The sequence below is a fragment of the Panthera pardus genome, unplaced genomic scaffold (assembly GCF_024362965.1).
Source record: "Panthera pardus isolate Hobbes unplaced genomic scaffold, ASM2436296v1 HiC_scaffold_9, whole genome shotgun sequence".
In the NCBI taxonomy this organism is placed as follows: domain Eukaryota; kingdom Metazoa; phylum Chordata; class Mammalia; order Carnivora; family Felidae; genus Panthera; species Panthera pardus.
In genome coordinates, this window is record NW_026527024.1 from 2,869,494 (window position 1) to 2,881,452 (window position 11,959).

An 11,959-nucleotide genomic window follows, 5' to 3' on the forward strand; every position below is an offset into this window, starting at 1 on the left:
CAATCCTGTACATTACACAGTGCCCACTGTGATGAGGGTTGTTATACTTTTATTTTTTAATTTACATGTTATATCAGTTATTAAATGTGGTATATTATGGGGCGCCTGGGTAGCTCAGTCGGTTAAGCATCCAACTCTTGATTTCAGCTCAGGTCATGAGTTTGAGCCCCACGTGGGGCTCTGTGCTGACAGTGTGGAGCCTACTTGAGATTTTCTCTCCGTGTGTCTCTCTCTCTCTCTCTCTCTCTCTGCCCTTCTCCTGCTTGTGCTCTCTCTTTCTCTCTCTCAAAATAAATGAATAAACTGAAACAAAATATATGGCATATTAAAGTTTCCCACTACAGTTGTATATTTCTCCTTGTAGTTCTTTATATGTTTTCTTCATATATTTTGAGCCTGTCTTAATGGATGTATGAGCATTTAGAATTAAATCTTTTAGAATTATTAAATCTTCTGGTAAATGAAACCCATTTATTCCAGACTTTCAGAATAGTAAAACTTTTGCATTATAGTGTGACATTAGTATGACTGTTGTAGCTTTGTTTTGATTAATATTTACATTGTGTAACTTCCCTTTTGTTGTCAGTCTTTCTGGGGTCTTATATTTAGATGTGTCCCTTGTAAGCAGCATGTAGTTGCTTTTTCAAATTATGATTTGTTGTTGAACCAGCATGAAAAACTTCGTTTAATTTAGTTGCTTGCATTCAATATTACTTGTATTTTGTGTTTATGATTACAATGCTACTATTTGCATTCTATCTGTTGCTTTTTTTTTTTTTCCTGTTCTCTTTCTTTTGGTCTTGAGTTTGGATTTTTTATTATTCTGTTCCCAGCTGCCACCCTGTTATTAGATGTTATACATTCTTACATACCGTTCTTTTAGTGATTACCCCAGAGAGGATACCATACATCCTTGATTTATCAAAGTGTGACATAAATTGGTATTTCAAACAATGCAGGGATCTCAGAATATTCATTCTCCAGTTTATACCCCTCAGGTTATATTGTTGAAGAGAGAGAGAGAGAGAGTGTGTGTGTGTGTGTGTGTGTATTTTAACTGAATAAGATGTTTTTTATGTGACCATTATTCATTTAGGTTTGCCCATGTATTTCCCTTTTTATGTTACTCTTTATTCTGTCTCCATCTGCAAACTCCCACCTGGGATTATTTTCATTTTAAATGTACTTTCTTTGGTCAGACCTTCTGGTGATTACTCCTGTCCTTTTGTAAGAATGTGTTCATTCCACCGGTACTTGGAGGTGTAACTGTATGGGGTGCCCAGTTCTAGGTCGGTGGATAGATTGTTTTAGGACTTTGAAGGGGTTACTCAAGAACGTGTGGCCTCCGCTGTTTGTGGTGAGAAGCCAGCGGCAGTCTTAGTGTCAAAGTCTTAGTGACAAAGGAATTTCTTCTCTTGGTCGGAAGCGTTTTCAGATATGCCTAAGTTTGGTTTCTTTTTTGACTGTGTCTATCCACCTGCCAAATTCTGCATTCTTTTACCCTTGAATGTACTGAGCAGTTATTTTAAAGTCTCTGCCTGAGAATCACATTATTCGAAACCCCTACACAGGGGCGCCTGGGTGGCTCAGTCGGTTGAGCGTCCAACTTCGGCTCAGGTCATGATCCCACGGTTTGTGGGTTCGAGCCTCATGTCAGGCTCTGTGCTGACAGCCCAGAACCTGGAGCCTGCTTCGGAATCTGTGTCTCCCTGTCTCTCTGACCCTCCCCCTTCACGTTCTGTCTCTCTCTGTCTCAAAAATAAACAAACATTAAAAAAAACTTTAAAAGAGAAAAAAACCCCTGAACATCTGTCTCTGATGTAGATTGTTTCTCTTGTTTTTCTTTGATGTGATTAATCTTCCTGATTGCCTGGTGGTTTGTTTGGTTGCTTATTTTTGTTTGGTGACCTAGTCATGAAAAGTTATGGAAATACATTCCTACCTGGGATGGTTTTCCCCCTGCAGAGAGATTTTGCTTCACTTCTGGCAGGCAGCTTGGGATGCTAGGATCCACCATCACCTTAACTCCGTTACCGGAAGTGACGCAGCTGGAAAGCGGGCACGAGTCTCTCTGAGGGCCAGCCTCCTTCAGATTCTCTCATTCAGTTTCTCAGTCCTGACAGTATTGACATTTTGGGCCAGAGACTTCCGTGTGATGGGTGCTCTGTTGTGCGTTTTAGGAACTCTGGCAGCATACCTGGTTTCAGCCCATCCGACGCCAGTAGAAATCCGCCCCTGACACACACACACACACACACACACACACACACACACACACACACACACGTCCCATTGTGACAGCTGAAAATGTCTCCGGACATTAATGAAATGTCTGGGGACAAATCGTCCTACCCGAGAGCTACTGGCCTAAGCCATTATTTGATCAGAGTCTGTCTGGTCTCCCCCGGCAGGCCCTGGAGTCCGGTTTTTATCCCGGTGGCTCTGGGAGCCTGTCAGAAGGAATGAATTCATTTCAGGTGTATTTCTAATAACAGTGGTTATAATTTAAAAAGTACTTTTGTTGCCTAGAAAAGCAGCCTTCATTTGCCAGATATGTAGTATATATCATTGGCAATCTAGAAAATTCAGTTATGTGGCCCAGCTCATTCCCTGAAGTTAGATAAAACACTTCATAATAGTTCATCTTGTTTTTGTTAGTGATGTTCCAAAGGCACACTGAATTTTTTAAGACAAAGACAGTAGTTAATTGAGTCTGTAAAATTGGTACAGAAATTATTTCCTTTTCTAGGTCACCGACAATGGCTGGAGGATTGTTTGCCATGAACAGACACTATTTCAATGAACTTGGACAGTATGACAGTGGCATGGATATCTGGGGAGGAGAAAATTTAGAAATATCATTTCGGGTAATTTTTTCATGTCTAGTTATTAACTCTGTGTGCAGTAGAATATAATTTTCATCTACAATCCCATATTTTCTGTAAATTCTCTTTGATTACCTTTGTTAACAAATTGTCCTTAATGAATGCTACTTTAGCGTAATCTGTGATCCGGAGAATATCCACTCAAGGTGTGGAAAGCTTGTAAGCAGCCTTATTTTATAAGAATTCAGAAGGGAAGGCTGTGATGAATGGGTATGATTTCAGATGTCTAAATGTGCATTTAATCTAGAGTTTTGTTGTCAGTTTATTAATCTTATTTGCTAACCTAAGAGATATATATGTATATATATGTTTAGCGTGATCGGATTTCCCTGATTGGCTAAGACCATCCTGGTTCACCCCAGATCTCCCAGGAAAAGTACTAATAGCTCTGCATTCCACTTTCAGAAGTAGCTAGTGGGAGGCCTCATACACACAACTACCTGCAACTGAGGAAGGAATTCATTTTTCATAATCAGTCCTCTCCAGCTGCTAAAGTTGGAGAGATGATGGTATAGTTGGGGTCTGGGGCTCAGGGAACTGGAGGAGGTGGGGTCAGGCAGTCTTTGCAAAGGACAGAACGAGGGCAAGGGCGAGCACGCAGACTTCCGAACTTGCAGATGTCCCCCCCCCCCCCCCCCGTCCCCACGGCGGGATCCCCATCCAGATAGTACGTGTGCGTGTGTCCTTTTGTCTTTCTGCACCGTATTGACCAGAATGTTTTTAAAAGGCAGTTTTTCCTACATAATCTTTAGAATTTTAAAGATGAAAGGAATAACGTATCATTAATTCAGTCTTCTTACTTTGGAGATAAACTAATGGAGTCCCACAAAAACTAAAATACCCAGATAATCAAGGGCAAAATTTAGACCAGAACTAAGATCTTCTGAATCTTAACCTGGAGTTATTCTGTATGTTTCCTTATTTGTGTGTACATACATGATATTAAAGTACCAGTAAACTGAAAGTAGGGGACCCGCCAGTAAGCCTTGTCTCCCTAAGTCCTGAGGATCAGGTTCCTTGATCTGTTAAAACAGCAAAGTATATGGTAAGTGTGATTTTAGACACACGGTAGTAAAAGAATATTACATCGTTTTAGAATTTAGTTTCTTCTTAAAGACATGTTGTTTTTCAAGGTACTCTTTGACAGTTCTGTAAGGCATCTTGCAAAGTTGCATGAACACCTATCTAATAATTTCATGAAAATGCATACATTGATTTCATAGCAGTTGCAGGCAACTATTAATACATGTTTTGCCCCGACCAGATCTGGATGTGTGGAGGTAAACTCTTCATCATCCCGTGCTCTAGAGTCGGACACATTTTCCGAAAAAGGCGACCGTATGGCTCTCCTGAAGGCCAGGACACCATGACCCACAACTCCTTGCGGCTGGCACACGTCTGGTTGGATGAATACAAGGTGAGGTTACGTTGTTCGGTCGGAGGGGTCGGCTGGGCGTCTGCGGGCGGCTCTGGTTACCTGCCTTTTCACTCCGGCGCATTTCTGTTGGGACAACCACGGGGCCTTCTCTCCCTACATTTCTTTTCTCTCTCGTTTTCTGTTGTGACTCTTCTTTTAATTTTCCAAGTGACCACCCTGTGAAAGGAGATTCGGCCAACACCAGAAGACGTGTTCTCTTCAGTGTCTCTGTTCCTCTCCTGTGACTCCTTCTCTTTGCCCCTTGGGGTTCGTGTGCCGGTCCTGCCACTTCCCCGTTCGACTCTGCACACGCAGGATCGTACCTCCCACTTTCTCTTCCGCTGTGCACAGCCTGTGATGATTATTTCCTTGGTCACGGATTTACTGAGGAATAATTCACAAACCATTTTATCACCCCCTAATCTCCCACAGCCCTAGACAACCACTAATCTACCCCGACTCTCTGGATCTGCCTGTTCTGGACACTTCCTACAAATGATATCCTACAGGACATGGCCTTTTGTGACCATCTTATTCAGCGTGGTGTTTTCCGGGTCATCCATACCGCACCATGTGTCGGTACTTCATTCTTTGTAATCCGGTGATACTCCCTGGCCGAAGACACCACGTTTTATCATGAGTTGTGAAAAGTGCTGCTGTGAATACTTGCCTACAGTTGTTTGTAAACAGGCGTTTGAGCATCTACTCCGTACCGGGCTCCGTGTTAGGTTTGGGGGAGTCAGTGACGACGGAGGGAATGCACAGTGACGACACTGTGCATTTGGGGTGTGGAGGTACGTGCTGTGGGGGTAATGAGAACCAAGCAGATCACCGCTTGGGACCGGAAGTGCAGGCTCCTGGTCACACCTCTATCACACCGCGTGTCTCCTCCCTTGTCCCCCTTCTAGACTCTGAGCTCCTTCTCCACGGTCACCAGCTTGGAGTCATACTGTCTCTTGGCGGCCCTCAGACCCACCTGGATCCCGGCTGCCCTCCTAGGAGGATGCTGGGCCGAAGCTGTTTCCACAGTCAGATTAATGCAGGACTTGCCCCTTTCACTGTGTCGGCATTGCGCCGATGGTGCAGGAATGGTGGAGTGGTGCAAAAAATTCCACTAAATCTTGGCAAGCTCGGAGTGCCGAGATGTGGCGGACAGAGCGCTTTTCACTGCACACCGAAGCACCGTGCTTGTGGCAAGGAAAAACGTGTGCAGCTGTTCGAGTTGTGAGCTGGACTGATCACTTTTACATAAATGGAGAAAAGAGTGACTCACAAACCATGGTTATTTCTGTTTGGATATTTGGCAGATAGTCTCAAAAATGAACCAACTGACCCTCTCACTTCGACAGACAGCATTTGTTGCAAATGATAAAATTCAAGCTTTCAGGTGAAAAATTAGCTTTGGAAAACTTGTATCCATCCCTGTGAGCTTACTCGCTTCCAGTACTTAAACGCTTTTCTGAGGAGATTAGGAATATTTATGAATAGAATTCTTAATACTGAAATTTGTCATTATTTGAAAGAACTTCACAACCCAGCGGAAGCAGATCTTGGATGGGTAAAAGATCCAGTCACAGAGCAAGACAGCAGATTTTAACCCAACAGTAGGAAAGCTCAGGGATACAATTTAAAGGTTAGCTACGATGTGGAATGTGAAGGGCTAGAGTTCTGGTATAATATCAGAAAAGAATAGCCATAATTCTCTGAAAATGCTATTAAAATACTCCTTCCATCTCAAACTATATGTTTTCACATGCTCGTATTTTTAAAAATGTATTTAACCAGACAACATATAATAACAGGTTGAATGCAGAATTGAGAATTCAGCTGACTTCTTTCTAGCCAGACATTAAAAAGATTTGCAAAACTGTAAAGCAATGTTACTGTTCTAAATTTCTTGTTCAAAGCATGTTTATGTTCATAGGTAATGAGTTATTTAAAAAAAATTTTTTTTTAAACGTTTATTTATTTTTGAGGCAGAGAGAGAGGGAGACACAGAATCTGAAACAGGCTCCAGGCTCTGATCCGTCAGCACAGAGCCCGACGCGGGGCTTGAACTCACAGACCGTGAGATCATGACCTGAGCCGAAGTCGGACGCTTAACCGACCAAGCCACCCAGGCGCCCCGGTAATGAGTTATTTTTAAAGAGTTGACAAATGTTTTCACGTCTCTCCTGGTAAACACGAGCAGATGTAACTCACACGAACCTCCCCAGAGTCTTTGGTAATCGTTAAGATCATAGTCCTGACAGAGTCGGAGAACTGCCCCCTCGTGTGCAGCTTCCTTGATTCTGGGATCACATTTTTACATGTGTTGCCACTTCTGAGATTCGGACGTTTCCTAGAGCTTAAAATGTCTTACCATCAACGACGGACCTAATTGATAACTTCATGTTGACATCTTCTGGCAACATGAAGAAAACACCAGCGTGAAAAATACTTCAGCTCTTTAAGACTCAGGTACAATTGATAATACTTAATTTTAAACAAAAAGGCCATTCCCTTATTTTTCGTTTTTCTTTTTAAAATTCAGGAGCAGTATTTTTCCTTAAGACCTGACCTGAGGACCAAAAGTTATGGAAACATCAGTGAACGTGTTGAACTGAGGAGGAAGTTGGGCTGTAAATCATTTAAATGGTATTTGGATAATATTTACCCAGAGATGCAGATATCTGGGCCCAATGCCAAACCCCAACAACCCATTTTTATCAACAGAGGGCCAAAACGTCCCAAAGTCCTTCAGCGTGGAAGGGTAAGGAAGTAATCTTATCAGTGTTTTATTCAAAGTTGTATGATAAGACAAATGACATTTTAGACTGAAAGTATCATTTTAGTGATACACGTTAGCTTGCTTCCATTGCATTCTTTCTGTGGGAGCTTCCTCTGCTCGGAGTGAGACCTGAGGAATGTTCCTGTCTTCACTGTTACCATTAACACCCTTCACCTGCCATGATTCAGGAGCACACGATTCTCAAAGTGATATGCTAACTGCCGAGAGGGTGGACGTCAATGTGACTATGCGACATGCAAATAAAAGCCACAGGAGAGTGTAAAGCTCCCTGGGGAGAGTCCGGTCCCAAAAGAAAAGAAAAGGAGAAATGGGGTCGCGCTCTGCTCTGTGGCCGCAGCTCCGGAACTGACTCAGAGCAAGTGAGAGATGGGGCGCGTCCTTCCAGTTCACACCCAGTGTGTAAGGACCCACGTGCCGCGCAGGAATACCCATGAGCGGCCACGTTTCTTTTGAAGTTCTTTTTCCTTCCTCCCTTTTTTGAGAGAGAGAGACAGCAAGCAGGGAAGGGCCAGAGAGGGAGAGTGGGAGACCCAGAATCCGAAGCAGGCTCCAGGCTCCGAGCTGTTAGCACAGAGCCCGACGCGGGGCTTGAACTCACGAACTATGAGATCATGACCTGAGCCGAAGTCGGATGCTTAACTGACTGAGCCACCCAGGCGCCCCCGTTCTCTTTTATTTCTTAAGGAATTTCTTCACAGTTTTACATCACTTTTAAAGTTTAGGGGTCTAGCTGTAAAGTCATACCTTTTTCCTGAATCATTTCTTAGAATTTGCTTTCTGAAAGTGTAGCTACTCTGACTGTTGCACAGTTTTCTCTTCTGTGTTCAGAAGAAGGCACTTGTCAGGATCTTTCGTGATGCCGACTGTTCCTCAGTGGCTGAAGTAAGCCTAGAGCTTTCCCCTTGTCCTCTTTATGAAAACAAAACCACCTTTTGTTTTTAAAGTAAAAACACAGCGTATGCCGATGTAGTTGTAGCCCTTTACCCAAACTGCATACTCTTTGCTGCTTTTCTGGGTCTCCCCTGTGCTGTTCCCGATCTGTGTCTCCCTCCAGTTTAGCCTGTATATTTCATTCAGTTACGTGCTGTCTGGTCGGTACTTTTAGTCTTATTTCCTTGATTTCATTTGAAGGTTCTTGAGGGCAGAGAGGTTTTAATTTCCTTCCTCCCCTAGAATAGATTAGTAAACCTATATTTTTAGAATTTCTACTTGGCATTGCCTGCATATACTGTTAAAACTGCCTTTAACCTTAAAGTCTACCGTGACACCCTTATGTACTGAAGCTAGAATTAAGGAATAAAAAAATGCTTATTTTCTTAGGACCTTTGAAATTCATACCTTTGGAGTAATCGATTCACATTTCATCTAAAACTTCCTTATCTAGCATCTAAGGCATCTTCTGACAAGAGTGATCTCTCCTTTTACAGCTCTATCACCTCCAGACCAACAAGTGTCTGGTGGCCCAGGGCCGCCCGAGTCAGAAAGGAGGCCTGGTGGTGCTTAAAGCGTGTGACTACAGTGACCCCGGTCAGGTGAGCGATGGCTCTGGGCTCAGCCAGTCCTTGGAAGGTGTTCTTCCCTGAAGGGAACTTGCCCGCGGTCACGCCTGAGGAAGGAGGGGTGGACGTGAAGATTTTAATCTGACTTTTCTTAGATGATTGGAGTTGGGAATGACTTTAGAGATCACGTAATGTAACTATTTTTGTCTCCTTTGTACATTTTTCCTACCCTCGGTCTCCGTCGGGAACATTATTCGTATGTTGCAGTTACACAGGATAAACAGAACCGTGTGAAGGTCAGAAGGGGCCGAGGCAGCGCGCCTGCCTTCTGGGCGAGGACATTAGCTCTGCGGTGGATGGGTCTGTAGTGTTGTCTCTGAAATCCAGTCTCCCTGCGTTTTAGTAGTGCCTCAGGGAAACCACAACAGAGTATCCTTTGTGTCATTCGCATAATCTGTGCGCCCTTTCAGTGGTATTGAAGTGGACCTAAAAATAAGCAGAAGACTTATGTCAGTTTGGAACGGTCACTTCAAGCTGTTCTGGATCTGATAACAGGCTAATATAGTCTTAGAGTCAGTCTCAAGACTGCCGCGCTCGAGACGGGTCACAAGGAAGTGACTTTCATGTCCACTTGAGTGGCAGGGATGGCGTCACTCAAGACCAAAAGGGTATCCGGCTTTTTAGATAGCATGTGCCCTTTGAAAGTTCACGCAAGACCTTTCATTTCTAGGAGAGCTCATGTACACTCTCCAAGATGTCACACACGCCAGAAAACGGGATTTAAAAGGGGTTTTATGCTGTGTGTGGGTATGAGAGGCATCAGGGTTGTGGACGCTGAAGTCTTTAATTACAGTGATGCTTCGGGGGGTTAGGTCACAGCAGGATGATATCACAGATTTGTTCCAGAAAACGTACTATATTTTGATCACACAGATTTGTACTAATACTGTATCCAGGAGCCACATGTAGCTCTTTAATTAAAATGAAATAAAATTAAGTCACACCAGCCACATGTGGCTCCCATGTTGGACAACACAGATTATAAAACATCAGCATCGTTGCAGAAAGTTGCACTTATAGAATGCTTCGTGTTAATAGAGATAGCACACATACATTTTGGGCTCAGAGGTAGGAACACTAATTGAGTACAACTATTCAGAGAAGAAAATATATTCCTTTTGGACTTAGTGATGGTGCAGGTTGGAGAATAACTTACTCATCGCACTCACCCAGTTCAGCCGATCTTTAGGCCTTTGTTCCTGAAAATAACATGAGAGACCATAAAGAAGACGATCCTGAAGGATCTGCACATCTGAAGAAAACCCTGCTTCCAGGCCCGCAGGTGAAATCGTCACCTCAGTCCAAATGGCATCATGGTCTGGGATCAGAGTGCCATTTTCCACAGGGCAACGAGATGGACCGGCTCCTGCGCGCGGACACAGCCCAGTAGAGGCCTGTCTCTGTCCGCAGGAGGCCACGCTGCGGGCTCGCGGGGCCCCTCCTGTGCTCATGCCGTCCAGGAAGGAAGGGCGCTGTGTAACTGTGAAATCCTAGAATTGGAAAAGGTCTGCCATCTTCAGTTAATTTGGCCAGTTAACAAAATGGAACCACTGTTTCTTCCTGGGATTGAACTTCCTTCTCCTGTGTCCGTTCGCACGTTCCATTTTCAGAGAGCTGCGCTGATGCTGCCTCCACATGACCCGGGTTCACTGGTCTTTCCCTGCTTTATGAGCTCGCACGGGACAACGCCATTCTTCTCCCACACACGCATGACCTGTTGTGCGGGCTGAATTTGAAAATCCAAAGCAGACCTTGGAGTTGTGATCTTTTATTTTCTTCTTTAGGTCTGGATTTATAACGAAGAGCACGAGCTGGTTTTAAATAATCTCCTTTGCCTGGATGTGTCAGAAACCCGCTCATCAGACCCACCCCGACTCATGAAGTGCCACGGGTCAGGAGGGTCCCAGCAGTGGACCTTTGGGGTGAGGAGGTGGCTTAGGGTGGGGGGGGGTGCGAGGAGACAGAAGGGGCTGAGGGAGGGAGCGTGACAGATGGGGTGTCCCCTGCGTAAGTAAACGATCGTGAATGTTTCACCTCGCTTCTGGATCTCTGGGACTTTGCCCCGTTCTGGCAGTACGTCTCTTCGGGTAAAGCAGCTAACTGGTGGTGTGTTCTTGCTGCCTTGTTTCCAGAGGAGTAACCGGCTGTACCAGGTGTCGGTTGGACAGTGTCTGAGAGCAGTCGACCCACTGAGTCACAAAGGCTACGTTGCCATGGCGATCTGTGACGGCTCCTCTTCACAGTGGTGGCGTTTGGAAGGTTAAAGTGGCTGCTGTGCCGGAATATGGTAATCCATCAGCGTCGGCCTCCTCTGTAAGGCGTGAGGCTTGAGAAGTTGCTGGTACAAGAAAATCCCTGAACTGATTTCCCAATTAAGCAGAACCATTTTTGAGAAGGTGAGACAGCAGATACACTAGAGACTGGAGCCCAGAGTGGTCATCAAGGGAGTGAGGAAGTATGTTTTACCAAGACATTAACATCATTTCTGAGCTGCTAAGGAATTTCTTGCTTATGGTGAGAAACTAGAATACAATTTTAACTCTGTAAAGGGTCAGGTATGTACAGAAAGACAAACCCAGGAAATTGAACAGAAATGTCAAACTTTTATTTATGCTTCTTTTTAATCCCTTGAATAATGGAATGGCGTTTGTCTGATCAGGAACTTGTCATGATTTCCTTTTTTAGAAGGACTTCATAGGAAACAGATTTTTTTTTTACTTCTATTATCATGTCTTAAAATAATTTTAAAGCCTGAATCCACATTGCTTTTAACTTCAGAAGGCCTCATTTATAAGATTATATATTTAAGAGGCAGTTAACTGTTATAAATTATTTTGATGAACTATGGTACTATCTACATTTAAAATAAAGGGTTCTTTTGATGATTTACCTGGGACTTGTCTGCTCTTCTTGGGTTGGGGTGTCTGGTGCGTGTTGTGCTGTGTATGTGTCACATGGTGAGCAGGATAGCTGGTTCAGCTGATGAACCAATAAGAAAGGTCGCAGCCCTGACCCCAGGAGTGGCCCCATCCCTTAGCTTGAACTCTGTGAATCTGACGTTGAATGTCTGTGAATTTGGATAGTTTCTGTTAAAGCTGCCTATGAATCATCCAGGAAGAGTTGTTAAATAGGCAGCTGGATACAGAGGTCAGGATAGTAGAAATACAAATTTAGATTACTGATTCAATTTCTTTGCTGGTAACTGGTCTGCTCAAAATTTCTATTCCTGCCTTTATCCATTTCTTCTGAGTTGTCTAATTTATTGGCCTGTAGGTTCTCATAATGTTACGGTTGTTTGTATTTCTGT

General features: G+C 43.8%; 1 protein-coding gene and 1 long non-coding RNA gene across 6 annotated transcripts in view; one reads left to right on the top strand and one right to left on the bottom strand.

Moving 5' to 3' along the window:
* The window catches only part of GALNT11 (polypeptide N-acetylgalactosaminyltransferase 11), a 42,709-nt gene extending 31,168 nt beyond the window's left edge, over positions 1 to 11,541 (top strand). For 4 of the 5 annotated variants that reach the window (XM_019424864.2, XM_019424866.2, XM_019424867.2 and 1 more), the window contains exons 7-12: positions 2,750 to 2,867; positions 4,150 to 4,302; positions 6,836 to 7,054; positions 8,521 to 8,625; positions 10,437 to 10,574; positions 10,785 to 11,541. In XM_019424864.2, coding sequence (XP_019280409.1) covers positions 2,750 to 2,867; positions 4,150 to 4,302; positions 6,836 to 7,054; positions 8,521 to 8,625; positions 10,437 to 10,574; positions 10,785 to 10,916 — 865 coding nt within the window. In that variant the 3' untranslated portion in view covers positions 10,917 to 11,541. Of the gene's footprint in view, positions 1 to 2,749; positions 2,868 to 4,149; positions 4,303 to 6,835; positions 7,055 to 8,520; positions 8,626 to 10,436; positions 10,575 to 10,784 lie in introns of those variants that run through there. The other variant, XM_053898749.1, reaches the window with a different exon arrangement.
* On the bottom strand, positions 7,747 to 10,441 carry LOC128775878 (uncharacterized). The gene is made up of 2 exons (XR_008420826.1): positions 9,822 to 10,441; positions 7,747 to 9,078 (listed from the first exon to the last, which is right to left on the bottom strand). It is a non-coding gene; the product is annotated as an uncharacterized LOC128775878 (long non-coding RNA).
* Positions 11,542 to 11,959: the final 418 nt, after the last annotated feature.